We start from the raw sequence: 27,582 nt of genomic DNA, 5'->3' as shown, positions 1-27,582 counted from the left end.
TTTCCTAAGAGTTTTATATGGTTTTATATATACAGAGAAATAAAAGATTCCTACTACATCAATGGTTTTATAGCAGGATAATTAATTTACGAATTTCTTTAAAATATATTTTATATTTCAGTCCACATATCATCATCTTATGATCAACCCATTACCAGCCCACGCCTGAGCACAGGTCTCCTCTTGGAGTAAGAATTTGTCAGTCTTGATAGTATCCAATATCCATGGAAGGTGGAACTCTAATCACGTACCAGACACAGGACGTGCGGTACTCCCGCGCTAAGTTTTCGCACGATCATTGTTCGATTCTAAGTAGGTACGTAATGTATTTCGAATGAAGGTGGAGCGTTGCTTAGAATTTCTTCTTATTGTTTTCCTTTCGAATCCTAGTTTTATAGTACGGGATTTGTTGGAGATTTGCAGCATTTTTTTTAACTATTACGTACAATCTGAGTAAAGAGAAAGTACTCGCGATATTTGCTCTATGTGTCAACTGTCATGTCTAAAGTACGGTTTAGTACGGTAAACCCAAGAATTATTACTTACTGCCGTGGATGAAAATAATCATAATTCTTATTTTTCTTCCTATACTTCCATGGGTAAACCCACAGCAGTATAATATTGTAGTCTTTGCCCACAGCACAATTCACAACAGTTAGGGAACTTCCAACAAAACATCGAGGCTTCGACGTCACTGGCAGGCGTCAAATGTTAGTGCATTTAACGCTAGGTAGCCCTATTTTCCTTTGATTTACGTCACCATAGCCTAATATTTGACCTATCGTCGATGCAGGATCACACCGAGAATTCCCTCACTGTAGTTCACTCTGGCCACAGTAAACCAGTGACATGCCAGTTGAGTTGAAAAATGGAACAATTAATATGGAGAGTCTTTTCTCAGATTGTATAGGTACAATACGCGTACAAGGACGCGTAATTGTGCAATTAGTAAAACTGTTTGTCATACAGTTAATGGGGCTGATTCTCTTGTACACAATCTCTATACTAAACAGGTCTAAATCTAGTGCTATCCTTTTCCACAGGCAGCATTATGATTGGAATAGCAATAGATTTAGACGTGTCATTTTAGTTTAGTTTAGAGATTGTGTACAACGGAATTATACACAATATTTGCACAACTCCGCTCCTATTTGAATATCTCTCTACATATTCGAGATTGTATTGTTTGTGCTAGTAATATTTCAGGAATTGCTTTAGCAGCTGTGCATTGATTATCGGGTTCGTTATGTCCGGGAATTCAATAGCAATACGCGGGACGAGTGTCATGCCAATTGAAATCCCGAACCGAGCCGCCCGCGCCGGATTCCAATCACGTAGCTACCGACTTCAGGCACGTTTACCGGAGAATGGAATATTCGGGGATATACCTATTCGAAGAAAAATCTATTTACTTAAGTGTTGATTTATAAAGAACTAGATGATGTCCGTGACATCGTCAGCGTGGATTTAGGAACTGTTTGATTTTGCGCGATAAAAGTATCCGTCCGATATGTCCGTCTCCAGGATGCAAACTGTCTGTGTGCAAAATAGATGACACCCGCGAATTTATCCAGGATTTGGGTTTTTTGAGAGTCATGTGGGAACTCTTTGATTTTTCGGGGCAAAACATAACCTATGTCCGTTTAAGAGATGCAAGTTGTTGTACCAAATTTCGTCAAAATCGTTTAAGCGAATGGAGCGTGAAAAACTAGCAGACAGACAGGCAGGCACACTTAAGTATGTATAATATTAGTATTAATCGATTCAGGCTCAAAGAGGCTTGGCTACTGAAAGAGACCGATGGAACCAATTGATCCGTTCGACACCTCACACCAGGTATCTCGAATGAATATCAGAATGTCTTGAAACCAACGATGAAGGAAGGAGAGAGAGAGAGATCTCTCTCGTGCCTTCGAATTCTAAGGATTGTGATCATGTAGATGTAGGTAGTACCTACTGAGGTTGTGTAAAAGAGGATTATATAATATTATGGGTAAATTATAATTCATATTTTTTTTGCAATTATTACAATTTTCCTCATGTTTTCTTTGGGCGCTTGAATGAATAAGTACAATGTTTAGAAAATCGGTTTTCTGTGCCTCTTGGTAAGACACCACGTGTTCTGACTTGGCCATCGCATTTCTGGGAAATACGTTTAGAATAATATACTAGAAAATGGGCATGCAGCGGCGCGATTCCGATCACGTACGGGCAACTTTAGGTGCCTTTATACGACTGCTGTTTTCGTTAGCGCACTTCAAAGAAAATCCTTTGGAATAGAGAAATCAGAAAAGGTTTGTCTATAGATTCGGATATAGATTATTTTTTGGATTGACGACGAATTGTTATTCGTAGGCTTGAAGGCTACAGCTTGATTAGAGCATAATGAAACTTTTGGTGTCCCTTTCCCCTTCTTGATTATTTTAGTAAAAAAAAAATTTAATTATATTAATTTGTTCGAAAAAAGTTGATGTCAGCGTCTTAGTCGGGAGGTCCGGGGTTCGATCCCGGGCACCTCTAACTTTTGTCCTGAATTTTACAAAAACCTACAAGTACCTACGCGTCGGGCTCGCACACGAATGGTTCCGTACTACTCTGAGAAATAACGCTTTTTAATTTTTTTGTGATGTAACCATCGGGAATCACGAAAATTCGGATTTTTTCATCGATGGATTTTTCTCTTCACTTGTGCTGTAAGCTGTAAGACATTGTTACCTGCCAAGTTTCATGATTCTAGGTCAACGGAAAGTACTCGATAGGTTTTGATTCCCTTGACGGGTCTTGACAGACAGACAGACAAACAACGAAGTGATCCTATAAGGGTTTCTTTTTTCTTTGGAGATACCCCTAAAATGAGATACCCATAATACAACCCTACAAAATATTTCATTAGAAAAAACTCCACATAAATAACCAGAACAAAAAATAAAGTCTAGCCTTAGTTACGCTAATGTAACATTCTTCAAGTTGAAATTTGCAAAAATAAACGAAGTAATGTGTCTCGCCGTTTCAAAGCGGATGAAAATAGACTCATCTGAAACCCTTTTATGTCCGTCGCCCGCCGGCCCACTTCGGCGACAAGTGTTAACCTTTCTTATTGAGATTTCAGGAACACCTTTGACGACGTAGTTTGAAGATAATCTACCTACTCGCTAGATAGAGACTTTATTAGTAGAGTACAATAACCAAGTCACAGTTTTATATAAACAGTCACAGTTTAATATAAATTACCTAAGTCTTCATTTATTCGCCTTTGGTAATGAAACCCCTGCATGTCTGTTGTTACTTGTTAGCCATCCCATTTCGACGACAAGTGATAATCTTTTTTATTGACATTTCAGGAACACCTTTGACAACTTAGTTAGAAGATAATCTACTCTGTAGATGGGGACGTTGTACCTAAGCTAGGGATCATGGACGAATACCATATCAGAATTTTTTAATATTGCGATTGATATAAATTGTTCAAGACTTCGGTAAAAATAGGCTCATTTGAAACCTCTTCATGTCCATCGTTGGCAGTCCCACTTCGGCGACAAATGTTAACATTTCTAATTAATATTTCAGAAAAACCAACGTAGTTTGAAGATAACATAATAATATTATGTGGTAATAATATGAGGTAAGTATATTATACCTCTAACTGGATGTGTAATGTAACACTGTACAAAGAAACCTCGATCTGGGTGCAGTCTTTTAGAGTGCGGTGTCATTTATTCGGAATTCAATGAAAAAATTTTTAAATACGGATTTCAATATTATAGCTGATAGAGATGTTTAAAAACACCTTTGTTAATCATTTGACCAAGAAAGCTAGAATTATGTGAATGTGAACTTAGTTTTTAAACTAAGCTACGTTTTATAAAACTACTCACAGATAAGTCCAATTCCCAAATTGCATTTATTCAGTTTAACCCGTTCAATCTTACCGCAAGATTTATGGCAAGGAAATCCAACCTCCCTGACTACAGCCCTGTCGTACTCGATGATGCTAATGTGAATATAATAGCCGGCTTATCGCGCTGTAACGGAGTAGGGGCCAAGAAATTCAGGAATAAGACCAAAATTTCACCACTGCAAACATTTTCTTGAAAAGCTCTCATAAATTTTCATAATAAGTAACCCTTTTTAACTTCAGCGGATTAGAACAAATTAGAAGTTATATGGCACCCGGATAACTCAAAATGTCAAAAGGGCGGATATTGGATGTTCAAACAAACGTTCCTCCCAGTGTTGGGGACAACACGCAGATAAACTTTCAGCTTTTATAAAATAACGAAGGTCTGGCACGCGCTTGCTCTTAGTCCATTTTCTCTGGTCTAAGGACCTTAGACCAGATTTTCTGAACCGCTAAGAAAAACTTACTTAATTTAGAAGTCGAAGTCATGTCTGACAGGTTATCAACGAATCCCAGTCGCCACGTACGAGTATATTATTGACGTCGTAAATACGAATATTTGTGGTAGGGCTTATCGTTTCACAGAAATGCTGTTACGACTAGGGCGAGACACTCCTTGGAAAAAATTACATATATTATTTACTACTTACTACCTACTAATAATTCGTTTGGATGAACTGTGCATGACAAGTCGACACTTGAAGTCATACATCGTCAAGTTTGACGCCGCCCGCTTCAAGTCCGCTGCAAACTTGATGGTAAACTTGATCGTGTATGGCCAGCGTAAGATGACGTCTAGTTTGTAGCTTGCTTGTTTCAGACGATGCCTATTCACATGGACTTAATTAAACATTTGCTATACTTATCGTAAAATGTCGAACAGGGTGTATTATATATACTATATTTAACTCTACCAAACACGCTACAAACATCGATGACTACGACAGTTTTAGTTTCAGGGGCGGGTGATTTAAATTTCTTAACTTCAATTGTTTTCAGTAAACTAACAGATTCGTTGAAGTAGAATAATTCAACAAGAACTTAACAATAATATTATGAATGTCGCGAGTTATTGACTTCGCATGTGATTATATTATTACGACCGGCTTATCACTTCGTAGAAACGATCTACGACGAACATGAGGGGACGGTCGAGGGTTTCTCGCCATTGTAAACTTGTGTTACACTGAAAGCTTACCCTAGCCATTCATCGTGACTGACTTTGCAGTTGGTAAAAAGTTCAGACAAGGATTTACAGCCAAACTTTGTAATTTATAAGTAACCTTTCGGTCCTATAAATCTTATCCCTCAATACGCCTTATAACGTTTATACGTACCTAATCCCAAATTTGGAATAGGATTTTACGACAAAAACAAATAATTAAGAAAGGAAATTAGGTGTTTAGAAATAAGGGATAACCTTTCATGCCCAAAGGAAACCATATCAGTTCAGTAACAAATTCAGTACCTATAGGTATAGGCAAAAAAAGAGGAACTGCCTGATAAGAGCCTGATATACAATATCAACGTGCAATTTAATCCACAGGGTCTAGAATCATAAGATTTTGCGTTTAGTACTCTCTACAACGTAAACCCCTAAACTGTAAGAAGGGGTTTTAGAAAGTTATAACGATTCAATCCAGTTAGATGAAATCGTGGGAATTGCCAATAGTACCCCTATCTATTATATTATAGTATATTAAGTTTTAAACTCATTGCTTGCACTGCTTAAAAACCTTGAGTATTTGTTTACGACGAAAAGTAGAGATAATAATTTTTGGTGGAGCGTGTATTCTCAACGATCGTTTGAAACGCTGTGTAGGTATATGCAAGTTTGGGTCATTAATTACGTGTCTGTCCTCGCCCGTGATATCTCTGCTGAAGTTTATAGCTCAACAGACTGTATGAAGACGCGTTCTTGACGATCGTAAACGTCTAAATTAGTGTTTGACTTATAAAAGTGCCTACACTCATAATTAAATGACTTTGATTATTATAGGTACTTTTATAGAATTTGTAATAAGCTCAGTAGTTCATTAAATTACATGAAAGTTTAGATGCTGCAGTTTGCTGCTGCTGTTTGTAAGAATTTTTGTGAACAATTTTTAGACAATAGCACACGATAGCGGAGTTGGTTACACCTTAATTTGGTTTTAATTTAAAGAGATAGGCTTGTTAGGAATCTATATGAATTTTTCAAATAATTTAGATGAAATTTTTGAAAATACATGACTATCAGCTATAGTTTGGGCTTCAGTTGATGAAATCAAAGCGCCTGATTTTTCCTATTCTTATTAAATATCTTGGTTGTTAAAAAACATGGTGTCTTAAAGTTTGAAAAATATGTGAGTATGAGTCTGTTGCTCATTAATCAATGTCTGTTACTGTGGTGCTATTCTCTAAAAGAAGTCTCATTTTCAGCGCTGATGCAGCGATGAACTGTAACATTTTTGACACTTGGACCAGTTTTTTAGTTTTCGATAATTAAAAATTATAACTGAAGCTTACACAAGCAACGCTGAATAAAAGTGATCGCACACAGCTGCAAGACCAATACCTATCTACACCTAGAGGTATACTAGTAGAATATAAGTACGAGCGCGGTCACTGCAGGGCAAGAGCTTCTAAAGCCGTAAAATACTGAAACACTAAGTGGCACCAGCAGTATCGGTTGCAGTATAATGTATAAAGATGCGTGAACAGATGTCACGTCAATGCCGACCTGCAATTTCTTTCTGCGACCGAATGTAGTTGCTAACTTCACACGTTTCAGTTTTCAGCAATGATAAAGACACGGCTTCTTGTGGGTGAGAACGAGACGGTATACGATCACCTTAAAGACATGCTCTTGCTCGTAAACGTCTGTCGCTTTATAAATTAGCGTTTTAATTTATTAAAGTACTCGGAATTATGAGTTTCGCATCACTGTATTCAGAGCGCCGACCTCATGCTCATAATTGGAATATATGACCTGCTAAAAGTAAACCAAAGTCGGCTTCTTTTTGACTGTTTGCTTTGTTAAAAGATGTTATTTTATGCAAGTTGGTAGCGCCTGTTATTTGTATTTTCGACATATTTTAAGGTTGGTAGGTACTTCGTGACATGTAATTTTAAAATGAAGTGAAATAATTATCGTGATTTATACTTAAACATCTTCAAACAATAGGCATGTGGATTTTTGTTCGATAGATATACCTACCTAGATAGGTTACCTAAACATGAACAGAGATTTTTAGGGCCAAAATCGAACTTGCCTTTTGGGCTATTTTTTAATACAGTTTAAAACCAATAATTAATCTATGACAGTTTATTTTGAATATTGATATTTATTATACTTATTTGGTTTTTAAATATTCATGTTTTTTTCTGACATAGGTATTTACTTAGTGCTGATATTATGAGTCAAATGAAAGATTTTCCACGCGTATAGCTTTTCGAAATTCAGTTCACCAATTGTACTAGACGTGAACGCTTCAAAACATCAAAACAATATAAAATATTTGTTAGAGTCACATTTACTTAAAATAATACGGATCAAAAACATAAAAGTCAAAGCAGTCAAAACTAATTTACAAAGAAACTTCAAAGCGGGCGCGTTGTCGGAGGCGGCCAGCGATGCGATTCCGTCCTTTGATTACCGACCGAGTTCGTCCCATTCGCTATTTTCGACCTGACACTCTAGTCGTGACGTAGGGCTACCACTCACACAATGAAAAAGACTAAATATCGTGGGCCATCCGACAGAAGCAAAACTGTCCTGTGCCCCACTTATATTATTATGGTAAAAACATGCGCTGTCCAGCCAATGAGGTGCCGCGCTCGTTCATTCGTTCGTTTCACTTTTTTCAAAATACATGTACCTAGAGCAAGCTACACAAGTTTGTAAACATCAATTTCACTTACTGTACGTATTAATGCAAGGAAAACATATCATGGATTCAAAACTCAAAACAGAAGGAGAAAACTTAGAATAATGAGTTTTCTACTTTTGGAATTTTGGATTTTGCTAAGGTCGTTGATGCTATTGTAGAGCGGGTTTGTTTATCTAATAATAAAATATTATGTTAAGTATTTTACATTCTTGTGAGTATACTCACAAGAACGTTCATTTCCATGATGTTGGACCAAAGATATTTAATGTTATATCTACTGTACATACTGGACACGAAGGGGTACGCTTTCCACATTGCATGCTTACCCTGCGTTTTTCGGAGACCATTTCATCGATCACTTATATCAAATAATAAATAATTGTTAATCTTTTTTAAAAAAAATTGTACAACCCTATGGTATCCAGTCAGGGCTGGCAGTGTCACCCTGTGCAATAATTACAGGCGGCACTCGCTAGCCGCGACTGCCTAGTGGCTCCCTACACTATTTGGGGCGGGCGGCCGCGGCGGGCGGCGGGCGTACGCACTCGGCTACGTTTTATTATGTCAACTACGGCCCTTTGTGTTTTAATTAGCATTGACGTTAGTGAGCGAACTATTTTGTTGGAGAGTTGGAGAGTCTTTATTTTGATATGTTAGAAGTTGTTTAAAGAAATTTTCATACATTTTTCATTATATGGCTAACTTTGATCTCGCCCGATAACTGCGTATGACCAGAGATCGAGGTCATACGGGGATAGCTCTCAGTTAATTAATTAACTTTTCAGAACCTGTTAACAGAACTGGAGTGTCATTTATAATGGTTAACGTTAACAATATAATAAGGTATGCTTAATGTTTATACACCGACAAAATTAGCGAAACATAAAAAAATCACAGCTCATATATAATTTAAGCTTCAATGAGCATGTGTTCCAAATACTTAGCACATTGCAAAAATAAGCTTAGTTAATTTATTTTTCCGACATTTCACTAGTTTTTCTGGTGTCAATAAATTTTTATTATACTTAAGCTTACTTAAATTTTTCACATACCCACCTCTCGAAATCATGATATCCTGCATTATAGCCCTACAATTAAGTAGATGTATTGTTTTGAAATATTTCCTGGAAATACCAATCCAATGTGCCAGGATGTCGGACATTCGCACAGGATGTGTGATTGCCATTATAATGCCATTGTGATGTCAGCCAACCCCATGGATTATGTCCATATTAAATAGCTTAATAGGTATACCATGGTAAGTCAGGGTTGCCAATTGCCATCTATCGCGTATTATTTAGGACATTACCCTCCCGATGAAAATTGTAGGAGTCCCGCCAAGTTTTATTTTTAAGTATATATCTTACAATTATTTTCATTAGAATACAATTATACTGTATGCTCCGACTTCGTCCTCATGGATTCAAAATCTTCAAAATCGGCACATTTTGTACAGAAAAAGCTTCAAGTTATATACCATACCATATACTTGTTAAGGTATTTTTATATGCCAATATGGCTACCTCAAAAGGCTCTCAATTTCTCCAAATTCTAATTTTACTCACACGATTATAAATATAGAAGAATCCGACTTTACTTACACCAGTTTTTTGTTTATCCAGATATCATCACAAAATCACCTCTTGTTAAAAACTTTAAATAAATAGTAGCTATATAGCTTACAGTGGCTCCTTTTTCATGAATAGGAGCCCCCCGAAAAATAATTTAATTGAATTTCTAATTCAATTTTGGGTGAACATTCTACACCAAATATCAAAATTTCTGATTTGTAACTCATTTCGTCAACGAGCAAGAACTCTTGACATGCGGACAGACAGACAGACAGACAGGCAGAAGAGTAACATTAATAAGGCTCTGTTTTACTCTTTGTGTACGGCACCCTACAAACACGAAAGAAAATTGTTTATAGTTACGAACTTATCAAACCTAGAGACCACCTTCCATCACTTTATACACGAAACACTCCTTATATTATTATTATTCTGTCACACTGACAAATGTGTTTCGCGGATTGAATAATAAATGCCGCTTTTGAAATGTCCGATGTGAAATAAAAATACCCTGTCGCCTACTTTGTGTCGCATCTATTCTGTATTCGTCGACATCGCTTTTATTCTAGCTATTCTTGTGTTCGATTATTTGTTACGTATTTTTCACACATCAATTGGCCTTTTGTTTGACATTTTATTCCGCGATTGAGTGTTTGAAAGTCTTGAAAATGGTTTAAACTTATATATGGGTACTTACATGGCAATGAGGCAATATAATTACAAATTGTACGTACCAGTACCTACTTTAATTTCGATACGAATCAATTTCGATAAAATAATGCCAAATTTTAATCGTGTATTTTCATACGAAAAAGTGGTTTTAAACCGATTTATTGAGGTTGCGATCCGCGCTATGGGGCGCCTACCTGGTCCAAAGGTTGTCCATCGCCAGTCAGCGTGGCAATAGTGCCAGCTTAATGGGCACTTTTGGCCCAGGGGCAACCAGGGGCGGACTTTTTGACGAGGTTAAATTTTAAGTTGGTACCTACGGTTTATTTAAGTTTTTAAACCGATTTATTGGTATTTAATTCAGTTAGATACGGTCGTAGCGTACAGTGTCGTGTAGTGTAGTGTAGGTACATATGAACGAACATTATCTATAGTTTCCTATGCTTTTTAAATAGATTAAGGCTTAGCTATGAAAATAATTATATTTTGCGACTAGATCTTGTCCAATTGTATGGATAAATTTTAGTGCTGGTAACACAAGCTCAACATTTATGCACATGATGTGTTTAGGTGTAACTGAACCTTAGAGGCTTGGTGTAACTAAATTATGCTATTAGCCATAAGGTCTATATCTCGGAGAGCAACTAAGCCATCAGTCTCGGTTATTTTCAACTAGATGATGCCCGCGACTTCGTCCGCGTGGATTTAGGATTTTAAAAACCCGTGGGAACTATTTTATTTCCGGGATAAAAAGTAGCATATTATGTCCTTCCCCGGGATGCAAGCTATCTCTGTATCAAATTTCGTCAAAATCAGTTGACCGTAAAAGACTAGCAGACAGACACACTTTCGCATTATAATATTAGTAAGTAGCGTAGCGGATAGATGCAATCGTAAGTAGTAACGTAGCTTCGACGTAGATCGGCCCTACGTTCTCTTATCTGTGGGCTCTATCAAACCTATTTATAAGCGGTGGTTATTAAATCTATTTAGATCGAAATAATATATCATTACTAAAATAAATAAATGTAGAGATATCTCTATCTTAACCTTTTAATCTCATAATATATTATTATGATAACATTTTTATTTTATTTACTTATAAACAGCGTCACCACCGTACCTACCCTTTAGCTCATAAAGTCGTTAGTTATCTAAATAAAAATTATTCTAAGGAATCTAAGGCCGGAAGCATATTCATAACACGCCCCACGAGTCACGCACGAACACGGCACTAAATAATGCGTGCTTATTTAAATCAAACCCATACTTACTTATTAATATTTTTGTGTATGACTAGCAAGTAGCAACGCACCACAAATTCCTTGCTTTAGTCTACAAGTGAATTTTAATTACCTACTGAAAATGAAAGAAGAAAAAATAATAAAGGTAAAAAATAAAAAAGCGACTAACTTCAAAAAGTTGTTTTTTAGGGTTCCGTACCTCAAAAGGAAAAACGGAACCCTTATAGGATCACTTTGTTGTCTGTCTGTCTGTCAAGAAACCGTCCACTACTTACTGTACTTTCCGTTGACTTAGAATCATGAAATTTGGCAGGTAGGTAGATCTTATAGCTGACATTTGAGAAAAAATCTGAAACCCGTGAATTTAGGGTTAGAGCACACAAAAAAAAAAAATTAAATTGTGGTCATGAACTAATAATTAGTATTTTTAAATTTCGAAGTGAGTGACTATATCAAGTGGGGTATCATATGAAAGGTCTTCATCTGTACATTCTAAAACAGATTTTTATTTAATTTTATGCATCATAGTTTTTGAATTATCGTGCAAAATGTCGAAAAAATACGACTGTAGTACGGAACCCTCATTGCGCGAGCCCGACTCGCACTTGGTCGGTTTTTTAGTTATAAAAAATCTACGTAGGACTAAATAGTTTTAGATTGGTCTACGTAGAAAACTTTTCTAGGAATACATACTTACCAATTTTTACCCGACTGCGGTGAAGCCCAAATATGTTTGACCTGTGTGTATGTATGTATGTCCGTTTGCTCGTAACTGCTCAACCGATTTTGATAAATGATACGTCATTAGATTCGGGGTTTTTAGGTTTTTTAATTGCGTAATTTTTTCTTAATAGTATAGGCGATAACTAACAAGCTAAGTAATTACTTTTTGTAGTTATCCGCTTTTTAGAAAAAGGACGTCGTAAAGGAAAAGTTAGCAATTATTAGGTGGGTATTTAGGAGGCGTCCTCTTTGATCGTTTGAGTATCTAAATATCAGTTTAGGTGTGTTTATAATATTTATTTCATAACACATTTGATCCAATTCTTGTTTATGTGTTGCGAAAATCAGTATTATAGACAGAGGCGTGTGAACAGAAAGAAACCATATGTCCCACTCCAACCTCCATAGATTCATAATATGCTCCGCTCCTATCATAAAAACTGGTGATTCATCTAAAGTCTAATGTACCATTTTGTATTTCTAAGAATTATTTGTTCTACTCGTAGGTATTTATTTGATAAGTTAAGATGGCAAGTCTAGAGTCCCGTAGCTTTTAAAACATAAAAAGACAGTCTTTTATAAAAATGTAAGCAGGACATAGGGTGACATCTCTTGTAGGGACTGTCAGTCGTCTGCATCATTGATGTTGGAATCCCCCTGTCTGAATACAGTGGTTCCCCGCGATTATTTTGATGTATTTAGCAGAGTATCCATACGATGGACCGACCAAATTAAGTCTGCTGTGGGCGGTCCTTTGCACGAGTGTACCAGGCTGTCAGCCAGTAGAGAGAAGTGGCGAATGCTCGTGAGGCATATAACATATCTGCCCTCAAAGACGTTGCTTCGTGATGACCACGACCGCTCTGCCAAGAGTGATACGACGAAGAAGAAGAATTTAGCAGAGTAACCGATATAGCTCGACGGGTTGCAAAGTGTGATGAACATGGCGATCTCACCCAGTGTGAAGTCGTCATTCACAGCGCAGCGTTGGCAGAGCCTCCACTAGCTGGACATACGACATACCATAACCAAGTTAACTGAATAATAATATAATAGCTACGTAGAATCGGAACTGAGAAAGCATAAATAAACTTCTGATAAAGATACCTACTAAATTATTACAAACTTTAGGCCCGTTGCCAATGCAATAATTATCACGTAAAACATTCAAAATGATATAAAATGTAGGGAGGTCCTTTAGAAATATGTAATTTTTACACTAGTAGAAGATACGTTCTTTTGGAATTTTTCTTTTTTCTTCTAAGTAATAAAGATTGGCTACCATCTCACCATCCTGAACCATGGACACAGCATAAGGACCGGGTTTTTTTTATTAAATCTGTAAATTATTGACCCCGATACTCAATTTTTTACTTCATTAGGTACTTTACGGTTCGAAAGTTTCCCATTTGTTTCCAATACGTGGCAATAGTTACTTTCATTTCTTACGTGTCGTCAATCCAAAATATTTTTATTTTAATCCTTTCTGTAATTAAATCCACAAGCTTTTTTGGATTAAGTAAATTCAAAAAAGGCTTTATCTTCCTCTTGGTCCTTATAGGTAGGTATGTAAGCAGTTCCTTTAAAAAATATTGCGGGCGGTCTTCATTTGATTAAATTTTTTTCACGTATAGACTATTCTATAAATGTTAAATGACTTTGTCGCAATTTTGCAATGGCACTGAATAAATGATTGCCAGTGGTGTGGGCTGATTTGGGCTTGTTTAACGACACCTGATTTGTATACAATGATCATTGTTCGAAGTGTAAGGCCCCTCCTCACGTCCCGATTGTAAGTTAGATACGGAAAAAGGTAAATTTATAATATTATGGTTCTCACTTCTCAGTACCTACTTGCCCATAACATTTTGATGTCCCATCTTATTTCTACGGGTCTACCTCTACATATATTATTATTTATTTCAATGAGATCTAGGGCAAAGGAAGGGAATCATTTCAAACTTTGCACACTAACGGCAAACATATGCAAACTAACGGCTGAAATTATTAATAATAATAAGTAATCTACCCATCCGTAAACCGTCGATAGAGATTTTTCTAACTGTCAAAAAACCATTAATCTTTGGACAAAATAACAACATTGCTAAGTAATCTATCGACAGATTAGGTAAAGATAGGACTGATTATTTAGTTTGATGAATTATAGTTTTAAAACAAAAGCTAATAAGTGATTTTATTACTATCTGCATTGACTGTACCTGTGCTAGCAGGTGTCATATCTCAATTATCTAGGTACTTGGTAATACATTTTTGTTAGTTTAAGTTCTAACATAGTAAAAATTTCTCAATCCCAAGCTCACTTATGAATTGGGACGTCTATAGAGGCCATAAAGCTTTATTCATAAAGTTTAATAACCGCATGGCGTCGATTCCTGCTTAATAGAGGAACGATATTATGTGATGATCCGAACTTAATATTGCATGTCGTTTTAATGTATGTTCATCGCATACCTATTCGATGTAGCACTTGGCATGTATTAAACATTAACGCATGTCTATAACAGGCAATTTGAATGAGATGTGTTTATTATTTATCATGAGTAGATACAAGTTTCCTGTTTGAATAAAAATAAGACGTTTTAAAATATAGATCACTACGATCACGATTTTTCCGCGTTCTTTCATGTTGAGAATAGAATAGAATAGAATAGAGTACGATACGCGTACTCTACCGACAGTTTTGTCAACGGTACTGGTTTCTCGACACTTCAGTCTAGTGCTGACGTCACTAAAATGGCGGCCACACGCATTAGCAATTTGTGGTACTTATATTAGTGATGAAAATACAAAATGTATAAGTAAGCAAGGAAAAAGTACTAAAACTATCCAGACCTTAATTCTTGACGCCACAACGCACGGTCCTCTCTTGAGCGATTTCGTCGTCATTAATCAAGTATGTGGGTCGCTCCCAGATAACCTTATTAACACAAGATAGCGATAAAAACAACTAACTTACTTCACCATCCGCGTCGCTAGAGTTATTTAATCACATTGTAATATGGCCTGAGTAATTTCAAGAGGATACGTTCAATATGCGTTGAATAATGACTAGCGATTATGTATGTAACGCACGTGGTAGTGAGATTAATTTCGACAAAGTTCTAAGCGTTGAATGTTTACAACTTGAAAAGAACATTATGAAGACGTACAGGTCCTTTTATATTATTTTATTTCTCTCTATATTCACGTCCCAAGGTGCTAGAATGGTGACCTTGCACCGGAAAGTGCAGCGTTGGAAGACCCCTAACTAGAATAACAGACGACACCAAACGAGTCGCAGGGAGCCGCTGAATCAGGCGGCGCAAGACCGTGGCGTTTGGAAGTCCCTACAACAGACCTCTGTCCAGATGTGGACGTCTATCAGTTGACAATGATGATGATGATGGATGATGATGATATTCATGTCAGAAATAAAATAAAAAATTATAACAAACAGTATACCTAGCCCAACGTGCAGCATACAGACCCAGAAAAGAAAGCAACATCTTCCACTAGATCCTATGAGACACTCATCTCGTAGATTCAACAGTTACCTACTATTGTTGATATTTAGGAGCTTTGCCTCTTTTGTCGCGAGGTAATCAGATATTTTAAACGGGGCAGACGGTAGACGCTCGTCAATTAATTTCATTACCCCTAATGCCACTAATAAAGAGCAGAGAACATGTGTTTATTTCGATCTACGCTCTCGTCGAGTTAGTTTTATTACATCTCCGAAGTCGGGTTAGGTGATTTATTGGCTGTGGCCTATTTGTACGGCATTTGATGTTGATTATGATTGTGTCATAAGAGAGCCATGTGGGAATCGTTACTAGTATAAATTAGGTTACAATGTTATCAATTACTAGCTGACCCGGCGAACTTCGTACCGCCTAACAGTCGAATCATTATTATTTTTTAATACCAACTTTAAATTTTTCTTTGTGTCTGTCTGTCTGTCCGTCTGTCTGTCTGTCTGTTTGTCAGCTAACCTTTCACGGCCCATCCTTTCAACCGATTTTGACGAAATTTGGTAGGTACAGCGATAGCTTGCATCCCGGGGAAGGACATAGGGGAAGGACATTTTTATCCCTGAAAATCAAAGAATTCCTACGGGACTTTTAAAAACCTAAATCCACAAGGACGAAGTCGCGGGCATGATCTAAAAGGTACATAAATATTCTGGATTTCTAGAGTTTTGGCTTTTTCACTTCCAGAAAATATAGGATATATACATATACACATTTTAAAGGCTTGCGAACTTAACCTAAGGCTTAGTAACTTAAGATCCTTATTTATCTCTCAAAACTAAAACATAAGTATACTTAGATACTCTGAAAAGACGTGCGTAAACGTTTTTTGTTTCAGTGGGAAAATATTCGCCACAGATACCCTGTATTATTTACCTACCTACCTACTACCTACTCCCATGTATTTTAATGAAATTGCCTTAACACAATTTTCATCGGCATTTTCAAGTTGTAGCTTTGTGTGCTAATGTTAGTTCTTAATGATAGTAAAATGTTGCGTTTTCTTTGTTTTAGATGTCCCTCGTGGAAATTGCCTCTGACTCTGCAATGCGGGAAGAGAGAATACAAAATATTTACAAATTTTGCATACCGAATTTGGTACGTTACATTTTTTTATTTTATCTTGCTTATTTGCTTATTTCTGTAACATAATATTGCTCATAGCAATAAAACCATGCACCCTTGTGTAATCCGTAGATAATACTTATTTACTTAATTTTATTTTCTATCTTCCTTGTTTACCTAAGTATATTATTTCCTTATATAAGTGCGTTTAGGTAATACACACGTGTACAAAAACTTTTCGATCTAATAGTAGGTATGTATTCTCAAAAGGCTACTTTTTGAACCGGTGCGGTGGTAAAGGCTTGACTAATATTAAGCTGTCCTACATGAAATAAATAAGTTCAATTCATTTCAGATTATTACTATTATACTTAAAGTAATTTTTCACTTGTATTAATCACTTTTGTATGACTTAAAAAAAGTTCAAAGACCTGGGTGTAAATTTCTTTGGCCATTTATCAATTTCATCTTTATTTCGCCGCCTCACAATTTCCAATATTGGAAGTCCCGATTCTTAATTCTTGTATTCAGTAAGATGATATTCACTCATTCATTTACAAATGGTGGCATTTATACTAAAACCTTCCTTTGCCATCGTCAATAAACCGCCTATCGTCATTGTATTGTAATTGGGGAGGTTTTGTGATCGTCTTCGGTTACGGTCGTATCGAATTACGTACAAATAATAGATAGGGAAATCATTTAACAAAGACACGCCGACGTAAATCTTTGTTTTGGACTAATAATGCGTATTTTATCTTTGCAGATAGAGTTCTGGATATGTATGAATCAAACTATTCAAGGTAAGTCGTAATTTTGTGTTGAGGACTTATTTAATTTAGTTCAAAGCAACTGAAAATAATTACTTACTTCTGAAGAATTCTTTTGATCAAGTTGGAAAGCGAACGTTTTCAATTTGCCAAATTACCCAAGGTTTTGTTCGTCGTTTGGTTAAAATAAATAAGTACTTACCTCGTTCTGATCTCATCAGAAATGCCTATTTCGTGACTCTTCGATCAGTTTGCTGAAAATTTGTTATTTTTCGTCTTGACTACTGCCTCATTGCTTGAAGTGGTTAGTATGATGAGGGTTCGATTCCCGGATAGGGTCAAAAATAGTTACTCATTGCGGTTTTTTGTTCAGAAATTTCCAGTAGGTAACTACTAACCCGGGGTTAGTAAATTGGCGGAGTTTTACCCCCATGCCTCCGAGAGCACATAAAAGCCGTCAGTCCTGCTGCGCCTAATCTCTCTCCGGTGGTGTAGGATTGCCATCCCATTGGGCTATGAGAATGAGGGAATAGAGAGTGTACCTGTGCACACACACTTTGTGCACGCGAGCAGATGGCTAATCTTTGTGTGAGTTGGACCACTGTGGTCGAAATTCAGTTGGGATTGAGAAGACACCGTCTGTTTTGTCTGGAAGAGATCGCTATTTAGCGATAAGACCGCCTTTTTGTACCTACTTATTAAGATTTCTTTTTGTAACCTGTCATTTGTGTTTCTGTGGTGCAATAAAGTATATACATACATACATACATACACCGCTTGGGCCTATAATGCTGTTGATAGGTATTTTCGGATTCCAAGAGCAATCACGATCCTCTAATCTTTGGAGTTCTGCTATGGTTATATGAATCTATTAAAATTCTTGATCTTCCAAACTAATATTATAAATCTTACAGTTCTATAAGTTCTTAAGTATGGGTTGCCTGGAAGAGATCACTTTAGTGATAAGGTCGCCCTTTGTGTTTAAGTGTATCCTGTATTCTTACTCTCTGTAATTTTAGTAACAATAAAGCTGTTTTTAAAATTAAATAAATGCGAAAGTGTGTCTGTCTGCATGTTAGCTTTTCACGGCTCAACAGTGTAACCGATTTTGATGAAATTTTGTACCGAGTTAGCTTACATCCCGGGGTAGGACTTAAAAAAGTTGTTTATTTTTCAGAGGTAGTGTCTGGGTCAGGCTGGTGGGGTAGAGCGTGCTGCTCGCTCGGACACTCTCCGCGCTGTCGCCGCGCTTGCGCGACTGCTGCGGACGCCAGTGCCTTGTCTGAACCCTGCCGGCGATCTGATGAAATCGCTTTCTTCGACTGTGTTCAAAGGCAGCAAGAAGCGCAGTGGTGTTGTTGTAAGTATAGAACATCAACTTTTTTAGTGATATCATGATATGATTCAATTAGCTTGTCTGGTCGAACGCTTACTATACCTATTTATATTATGTTATTGGTCACAGCGGTAGAGATAGAGGAATCGCCGAAATAATATATCTAAGGGTAAAGGACCTTACCAGCAGTAATGTCATTGTGTACACGGAATAATGGTCGACCACCCTCCGGTCCGTTCTCGTCTACATTCTACTTAAATTATCGTGAATTTAAGCGTTTTAGTTGAATCTCTTATCGAAATATGGATAACGCGTCAAATTGATAACCTTCTAATTAAAAATCGTCTAAAATTTTTCTGTAGATGCTCTCCAGGGATTCCCGGCTTAAATTATCTGGACTCCATCATTAACAAGATTAATTTCCTCAGCACAAACCCAATCACTGAGTTGTCACGAAGCATGCCAGCGTGCAGTGTGGCGAGTTGGACAGACGCGAGCAGACAGCGGTGTTCGGGAAAAGGCAGTGGAGTTGTGCGAACAGTCGCCCCCATTGCTCCATTGTTTACGAGATCTCACAGTTTCCACTGTGCTTACAGATACATCTAAATGTGAGTACGATAACATTTAACTTTAGACCCGAGTAGGTATTTTGAGGTAGAGCTCCGTTTCCACTCCTGACTTACGATTACTCTATCCGCTGAGTCCAATTTCCAGTCATAATGGGCTCGTAAAAAACCAGAAATCTGAAATATTTTCCTTAATAGTATGTATTCTGTAGTAGTGTTTATTCTACTAGGAACCCTATTCTTAAATTCATTTTACTCTTTTTCAGTTTTAGATAGACTAGCTTAAGTATAGCTTAAGAATAAATGTTGATCATGATAAAAAATCTATGTTTAAAACTGTCTACATATTTTCAAGGAAAAGTTACATAGTTCGCTCTTGCCTTACTTAATTTATAAAAGAGAGGTGAGAGCAACTATTTAGTAGATCGTGTGAGAAATGAGAAAGAAGAATAATAACGTTTTTATTCTGCTCTAGATTTACCATGCTGCCACGAATCTCCTAGTCAGGAATGCCGAAGTACCTGCGAAGCAGTACTCCGTCGTACCGGCGAGTCTCAAGAGATAGCAGAAGCTTTATCACAGGAGTGCGGAGCGCCCGCTTTGCATGACAACATGTGGCAATGTTTCCTCAGGAAGGATGCACCGCCTGAAACCAAAGACATGATCCCGCACGATGTGGCTAAGCTACATTGCTGTCAAAAGGTACGAATATTTATTGAAGAAATGTGTGAGCTCATTAGAAAAACTAAGTCTTTCGACTTGATAAAATCTTAAAATTATTCGAGCAATTTTCCTTGGTATAACGTTATTTTGCAGGTAACTAATAATGAGCATAATATTTTTGCAGCGTTGGACTTGCTATAGCCGGCTACAATTAATGATTTCCATTCAACTCTTCAATGGCCAAAGATAAATACAGGACTAATCACTATGGCTATATTTTAAAATTGTGAGTTTTGTTTCTTTCAGGGAGCCACGATAAATTGCCGTAGACTCTGTTTCAATACGTTCAACAATGGCTGGCAATTAAATTGGCAGAAATTTGACACAGAATGTCTCGGAGACCCGCAGGAGATGGAAATGGCGGAATGTATAGAAGAAGGTAAGGGCCGTCTCAAATTACTACTTAGTTCTTGAATCTACTCGTATCAAACCTTTCTAGCCATTTGAGCTCATTTATTTTTCGGGACTAAAAGTAGCCTTTCCGGGGATACCAGCTATCTCACCAAAATTCGTCAAAATTAGTTAGACAGATAGACACACTTTCACATTTACCTACAATACCAGTATGAAATAGAAAAGGATCACATATTTTGTATTTTCAGTGGAAGCACCATGCACCCTCGGCTGTTCAGGGTTGACGTACTGCAGCCAGATGAACAACAGACCGACCAGTCTGTTTAGGTCTTGTTCCTCCCAAGCCGACCTTGATGCACATTCAGCTGTTGCGGAACAAAAAGGTAGCGGGTAAGTTAAATCGGCTACTAAAAACTGGTCAAGCGCGAGTTGGACTCGCATATGAAGGGTTCCGTACCATCGTACAATAAATTGGTAACACTTTTTTTTTTAAACTGTCATGTCCGTCATTTTGATTTTTTTATTATTTGTTGTTATAGCGGCAATATTTTTTTTTAAAGAATATTAGCCATGTTAAATGACTAATATTCCCCTTTCCTCTCCAATTAAGCGTCAGACTTGTGCTAGGAGTAGGTACGACAATAGTGCAACCAGTTCGGTTTTCAGTCCACTCCTATACCGGTTGAGCTATTGAGGCTCTAAATATAAATATACACTGTGTGAAACTTTCAACTCTCTACCTATTACAGTTCGCCTATCACGAGATACAGCCCACTGACAGACAGACGGACGGATGGACGGACGGACAACGAAGTCATAAGGTCCCGTCGGCACCTTTCGGGTACGGAACCCTAAAAAAGGCAGATTTTATTTCCAAGGACGTGCAATTCAAAAGTGATGTGATAACATTGAATTTAGATTGATAAATAAAATAACAGAAGCTTAACAGAAGTCTTCTGTTATTTTATTTGGGAAAATGAGCTCGTAGCTATATGTATTTATTTGCCCCTTATTTGCCAATATACCAACCAACAACTGAATTAAAACCAACCATTAACGAGCAAAAGAAAGTTTGGCACCGACTTCAAAACTGATTGGATTTCTTTAAAAGTTTATAAATAGGAATTCACTGATGACCGACTCTAACGATTTCTCTGAATGGTGACACAGTAAGTAAATAATTTCAAACGGTAAATATTTTCAGATACGTGACGGTTGCAGGACTTCAGCTACCGTTGAAGAATTCTTCTCAATGTACTACAGATGTCTGGAAGAGTGTGGCTTGTGCACTGCACGTTAAACCATGTACAGTAAAGGTAAATATTGTAAACTAGGTGATGCCCGCGACTTCGTACACGTGGATTTACGTTTTTAAAATCCTGTGGGAACAGTTGCCTGTGGCCTATGACACTCTCTCTTCAGGTAGGTATATACCATAGATAACACACTATACACCTACCATGCAAAAAATCACGCAGATCCGTTGCAGCGTGTTTGAAGGACATACTAACAAACCAACAACACACTTTCGCATTTATAATACGGTTAGTGACTAGTGATGGCCGAACACCCCCGCTCGCCAAGCTTAGGCACTTGCTTAGCATAAAAGTCGGCCCACGCCGGTTCGGTACCCTCATTCCGCACGTTGTTTTGATTACGTGACTTTTAAGTGCACTAATCACAACAAAGCATTCTCCCCTGTCCCCCGCCAACATTTTACGACTTTGTTTCATGCAAAACTTTGTATATGCGTACTCTAGAAGTTGAATTCTCTGTGTTTTACAGTAAAGTGATGTTGTTTCAAGGGTCACAGTAGCCTGCTTTGCATGGAGGACTGCAAGAGGTTGGTGTCGTCGTGTGTGGAATGGTCTCGAGCGTCCGCGTCGCTATCAGCCACGGCCCTGTGTGCCAGGCTTGCTCCCTCCAGTGAGAACGCTCCATGCGTCTCCTTGAGGGAGTTTATGGCTCCAAGTAAGATTTTGCTTATGTTTTAAGTCCCGTAAATTGCTATTCCGATGGAATCATGTCTCATTAACATCGAAATGACGTCATTTTGACGTCAGCCGTAATAAAATATACCATCAGTTCGAAACTTCAGTCTAGTGCTGACGTCACTAAAATGGCGGCCACGCGGATTAGCAATTTGCGGGACTTATACCACACGAGTAGATACCACAGCTTATACCTACAGCTTGTAGGTATTGGCGCTTTTAAACTACTTTTGTCTGGTGGGAGGCTTCGGCCGTGGCTAGTTACCATTACCACCCTACAGGCAAAGCCGTGCCGCCAAGCAATTTAGCATTCCGGTACGATGCCGTGTAGAAACCAAAGGTGTATGGGTTTAATAAAAACTGCCATACTTACTCCGTCCAGGTTAGCCCGCCAGGTGAGATTGTAGTCAAGGGCTAACTTGTATTGGAATAAAAAAAAATTTGTGTGAATAATTAGTATGTAGGTCCAGCGAGGCAATTGCAACTACCGGGAAAATGCAACCAATCTAATTATCTTCCTAACATAATATTATGTAAGATACCTACTACTATTACCTACTATTTACTGTAGATTGTCAATGGGTCCATAATATTATTTGTGAAATTTTCGTAATTATGAGCTCAAGAGAACGATATAATAATATACCTAATATTATTTTTAATAATATTAGGTATATTATTATATCGTTCTCTCCTCCTTATTTCTAATTTGAACCGCTAAGATTTCCAACACCCTTCCAGCATCAGTTTTCCCATCCAATTATAATATGGGTGCCTTCAAGTGAAGAGTGAATAGGCATCTTCTAGGAAAGCGTGCTCCATCTTAGGCTGCATCATCACTTGCCACGAAGTTTGATTGCAGCCAAGCGCTAGTCTAAGTATAAAAAAAGTAAATCGTAATGATATAAAACAGAAAATATGTTTCTAATTATGTCGGTTATAGACCTTGAAACCATTCAACCGACGTGACCCAGGTTTCATTAGAAAGGCAATAATGCAAAGATTGTTTTAGATCACAAGTCTAAAACAATGCAAGGCACATTCTTTTTTAGCGTAGCAGCACACGCCGGCTATCCGCTAGTTTAAAATAAAATTTCCTCTTACATTTTCAGGTATTGATCCACCTCTACTCTCCGCCATGGAAGTGATCACGTCTCCCTGCGCGGGTTCCGCGTGCAACGCTACTCAAGTTTGCGTCGTGAACAGGAATTGTCTTCAGGGAGGTTCTTGCACGAAATATACTTGCGTCGATGGTTGCCCATTAGGTAGTTTATTTTTTGAACCTACCCTCATTTTGGTGTTCCTATCAAGTATGGTTAGAACGTTAGAACACTTAGTATTTCTGGATAGCCCGAGCCTTTTTGTAAAACTTATTTATAATGAAAATTTACAATTTATATGACGGGCTTTAGTTTTTATTTTTATTTATTTATTTATTGACACTTTATTGCACACAACACAAAGTAAACATTGAAAAAACACAATACAGGATCTTATTCTAATAGATGTAGCATGCAAAGGCGGCCTTATCGCTAAAGCGATCTCTTCCAGGCAACCTTTGACGAAAGGAATCACGAAAGCACGGGTTGGTGCGGCAGCCGAAAATGGCCCTAGTTATTATTATAAATTAGACTACATACAGAGTACATTCTAATAATACACAAATATATATAATTATATATACCCATATACATATATCTATAATATACTACATAATTCTGTTTACATAGATAAATAATAGTTCTTCAAACGATTTTTGAAGGTGTTTAAGGAGTTATTGATAAATTACTAAATTATCGTGAAGATAGGATGGATATCCTTGATTAGTCCTGGGACATGCATGATTGACGTAATTACTTTATTCTCCCATTGTTTTTAGGTGATGGAAGTACATACATAGTCCCAATTGGATCATGGGTGAGGGTGCCGATGACTTGCGCTTCACAAAAAGTTTGCATCAAGATCTGTCGATGCAGCAATCGTGGCCTATCGCACTGCCAGCCATTGCCCAGCGTGACACTGGATAACTGTCGACTGCATGATAAAGTTGTTAAACATGGTAAGGGAATCTTTTATTACACTACTTCAGGGCCATTGGTGCTGTGACCATACCTGAGTCGTACCTACTGTTTGAATCCCAAGAAGCTAATCTAGTTTATAAGGAAGTTCATTGAATTGGCATACATTCACGGAGGAAGAAATATTTGTGAGTTTGGAAATTTGGGAGAGTTGGGAGAAATTTTGGTGTATATGGAACAGTAAAGAATTTCTATTCCAAACGTTGCAGTCGTGCAGAATCTTCCTCCTAAGGAAAATATGAGATGTGTTTAAGGTCAAGAGTCCCCGCTCTATAAATATACTTTGTTCTGATGAAAAAGGAGGTATTATTTCAATGCCATCGCTATTTTTCGTTACGCCTTCTATGGTAGTTAGTGTGACGATTGTAATTCTCAATCACCATTGAACGACACTCACTCATCATCATCATCAACCGATAGACGTCCACTGCTGGACATAGGTCTCTTGTAATGACTTCCACACGCCACGGTCTTGCGCCACCTAAATCCAGCTCCTCTCTGCGACTCTTCTGATGTCGTCCGTCCACCTAGTGGGGGGTTGTCCAACACTGCGCCTTCCGGTGCGAGTCACTCACTTCTGGCTAAAATGCAGAATGCCATTTTTAATTCGGCAGCATTAAAAAATAGCATTCTTGTCGACTGTGCATTTGCGTGTGCGTGGTCTCTGAGGGACCACGAATAAAAATCCTGTGGTACCTTCCAGGCTTCCAGGGAATACGGGAGGGACCATGGGTAAACACTCATCATCATCATGATCAACCCATAACCGCCTCCTCTCAGTATGAGTAGGGTTTGGTCATAGTCCACCACGCTGGCCAAGTGCGATTTGCAAACTTCACACACCTTTGAGAAAATTATGTAGAACTCTCAGGCATGCAGGTTTCCTCACGATGTTTTCCTTCACCGTTAAAGCAAGTGATATTTAATCACTTAAAACGTACATAACTCCGAAAAGTTAGAGGTGTGTGCCCGGGATCGAACCCCAACCACCGATTAGGAGGCCGACGTCCTAACGTCTAGGCTATCACATGCTTCATTGGGTAAACACTAGTGACTAAACAATGATATTTTTTGTTTTACACACTTTACAGGAGAGAAGTATTACATGGAGTGCAATGAGTGCGTGTGCGTGGCGGGCGAGCGCGTGTGCGCGCGCCGCGCGTGCGGACACTCCCCGCTGACGGGGCTGCCCTGCAACTGTCCACCTCACCATCTGCCTGTACACTCGCCTGGAAGACTCTATCCGAACGCTTGCCTTGCCAAGTCAGTATGATCTAGTGGTTAAAAGTCGTTGGCCTACTATTCCAGAGGTAGCGGGTTGGATCCCGATTCCCGGGCACGTACATCTAACTATTGTGTTATGTGCGTATTAAGCAATTAAATATATCACCTGCCTTAACGGTGAAGGAATATCGTGAGAAGACCTGAGAGTTCTCCATAAAGTTCTCAAAGGTGGGTGAAGTCTGATAATCCGCACTGGGTCAGCGTGGCAGACTATGGCCTAAGCCATTCACATTCTGAGAGGAGACCCGTGCTCAGTAGTGGGCTGGCGATGGGTTGATTATGATGTTCTGATCTAATCCTGAATAAATCACAGATCTAATACATCTTCCTATTATTTCCTTCTCTCTCTCTCTCTCTCTCTCATGCTTGACGAGTGTGAAAAACGTTGCCCTACTGTCTATGTTGCCCTGTAAAGTAGACTACACCACTGCAAGACTACTCGAAGATCACCTATATCTCACCAAATTAGTACCTATACCGTTGATATTTTGTTGTCAAAATAAGTGTTGGACGCCCTCCAGAACATTGGTAGGTGCTATAAAGTTGGCGGGAAGTGGCTGGAGGGGAAAGTCTACAGAACGCGTGTGGTTGCGGTCATTAGGCTGTATTATATTGACTGTGAAAAGTGACGTTTAAGCTAATATGATGGTGAAGATATTATTATTTTCATTCAGAAAGTTCTCCTATTGTTCAGATTTAGAAGATGTCTAGATCTCCATAATTTTTTTGAATTACTTTGTGCCGAACCCTGTCGTGTAAAATACCGTCAAAATTCAGATGCGCGGGCGCAACGGATGGAGATATTGACTTCGGGTCCAGAGCCGCATGCGCGGGTGCGGCTTGCGGGCGGCATCACGCGTGTCTCCCCGCACGATCTGTTTGTCTATCGCGCCTTCAAACTGCCTGTCCTCAATTTAAATGTGGTATGTTCGAAATAACTTTTTCTTGATACCATAATTACCTACGCGATGGCTGATGGACTGACTAAACCAGTTAAAATATTTGAGAACCGGCACTTACATTTCTTTTCTTGAAGATTTCATCAAGAGTATACCTCTAAAAGTAGAAGAATTGCAGAATGGAATGATGAATCTTATCCTAACTGTCAACATAATAAAATATAGTTCATCCAAGGTATAACCTAAATTACCTTCAAAGCAAGAGTAAATAGTCACTAAATACCAGTAATAGTCATCTTCTGTAATAGACAGGCGTGCTCCAACCTAGTCCTAGTCATCTTTAGTTTTTAGTAGGCATAATTGCCGCCAAGCACAAGCATATCTCCCAATAAAAAAAAATCAATAACTCAAGAGTCGAAAATTAGGGTCTCTGGATGCATCAATGTATAAAAGGGTTATATTACACCTTCCTAGACGACTAAATGATTTTGTTACTAACATCAGAGCAGTGTAACACACACATTGCACTGCTCTCAAGTTAGAATTACAGAGAAAAACTACATAATATGCAAAATTTTATGTTTCTTGACCCAGCACTCTCTAGCAGCTCTCTAGAGCTATAAATTATGACGGCAGTTAAGAGTAGTAATTCAATTTCGCCTTTTTATAGAAAATGTCTACTGTTTAATAAGGTTTTGTTTACAGTGAACACAACAGCGTGCAATGCACAACCATCTATACCAGTATGCGACACCGATGGACGCACGCATTCTAACCCTTGCCATCTTGTCATGAGCGGGCGAAAACTTGCCTATTGGGGACAATGTTTGCGGGGCTGTTCCGCAGTAAGTATCCAATGAAATTTCTAACTACTCACAATTTTAGTGAAACTTTTCTGAAACACTGAACAAAATTGTCCTAAAATACAAATGAAGTTCAGTCCAAATATTTGGACAGTCTATTTTTCCTTGAATGTGGGGATTAAAAATAATATATTAGCCATGTGTAT

At 38.0% G+C, this 27,582-nt stretch overlaps 1 protein-coding gene across 3 annotated transcripts in view; it reads left to right on the top strand.

The window, feature by feature from the left end:
• Reck (Reversion-inducing-cysteine-rich protein with kazal motifs) overlaps positions 1-27,582 on the top strand; it is a 48,535-nt gene that overhangs the window by 19,640 nt on the left and 1,313 nt on the right. For 2 of the 3 annotated variants that reach the window (XM_069505139.1, XM_069505140.1), the window contains exons 4-17: positions 16,522-16,605; positions 17,339-17,375; positions 18,520-18,702; positions 19,107-19,286; positions 19,720-19,946; positions 20,214-20,346; positions 20,570-20,711; positions 21,526-21,637; positions 22,127-22,292; positions 23,425-23,577; positions 24,192-24,371; positions 25,482-25,653; positions 26,452-26,597; positions 27,279-27,418. In XM_069505139.1, coding sequence (XP_069361240.1) covers positions 16,522-16,605; positions 17,339-17,375; positions 18,520-18,702; positions 19,107-19,286; positions 19,720-19,946; positions 20,214-20,346; positions 20,570-20,711; positions 21,526-21,637; positions 22,127-22,292; positions 23,425-23,577; positions 24,192-24,371; positions 25,482-25,653; positions 26,452-26,597; positions 27,279-27,418 — 2,055 coding nt within the window. The remainder of the gene's footprint in view (positions 1-16,521; positions 16,606-17,338; positions 17,376-18,519; positions 18,703-19,106; positions 19,287-19,719; positions 19,947-20,213; positions 20,347-20,569; positions 20,712-21,525; positions 21,638-22,126; positions 22,293-23,424; positions 23,578-24,191; positions 24,372-25,481; positions 25,654-26,451; positions 26,598-27,278; positions 27,419-27,582) is intronic. The other variant, XM_069505142.1, reaches the window with a different exon arrangement.

Source organism: Maniola hyperantus, chromosome 19, assembly GCF_902806685.2.
Source record: "Maniola hyperantus chromosome 19, iAphHyp1.2, whole genome shotgun sequence".
Classification (NCBI taxonomy): domain Eukaryota; kingdom Metazoa; phylum Arthropoda; class Insecta; order Lepidoptera; family Nymphalidae; genus Maniola; species Maniola hyperantus.
This window is presented reverse-complemented; position numbering and strand designations above follow the sequence as displayed.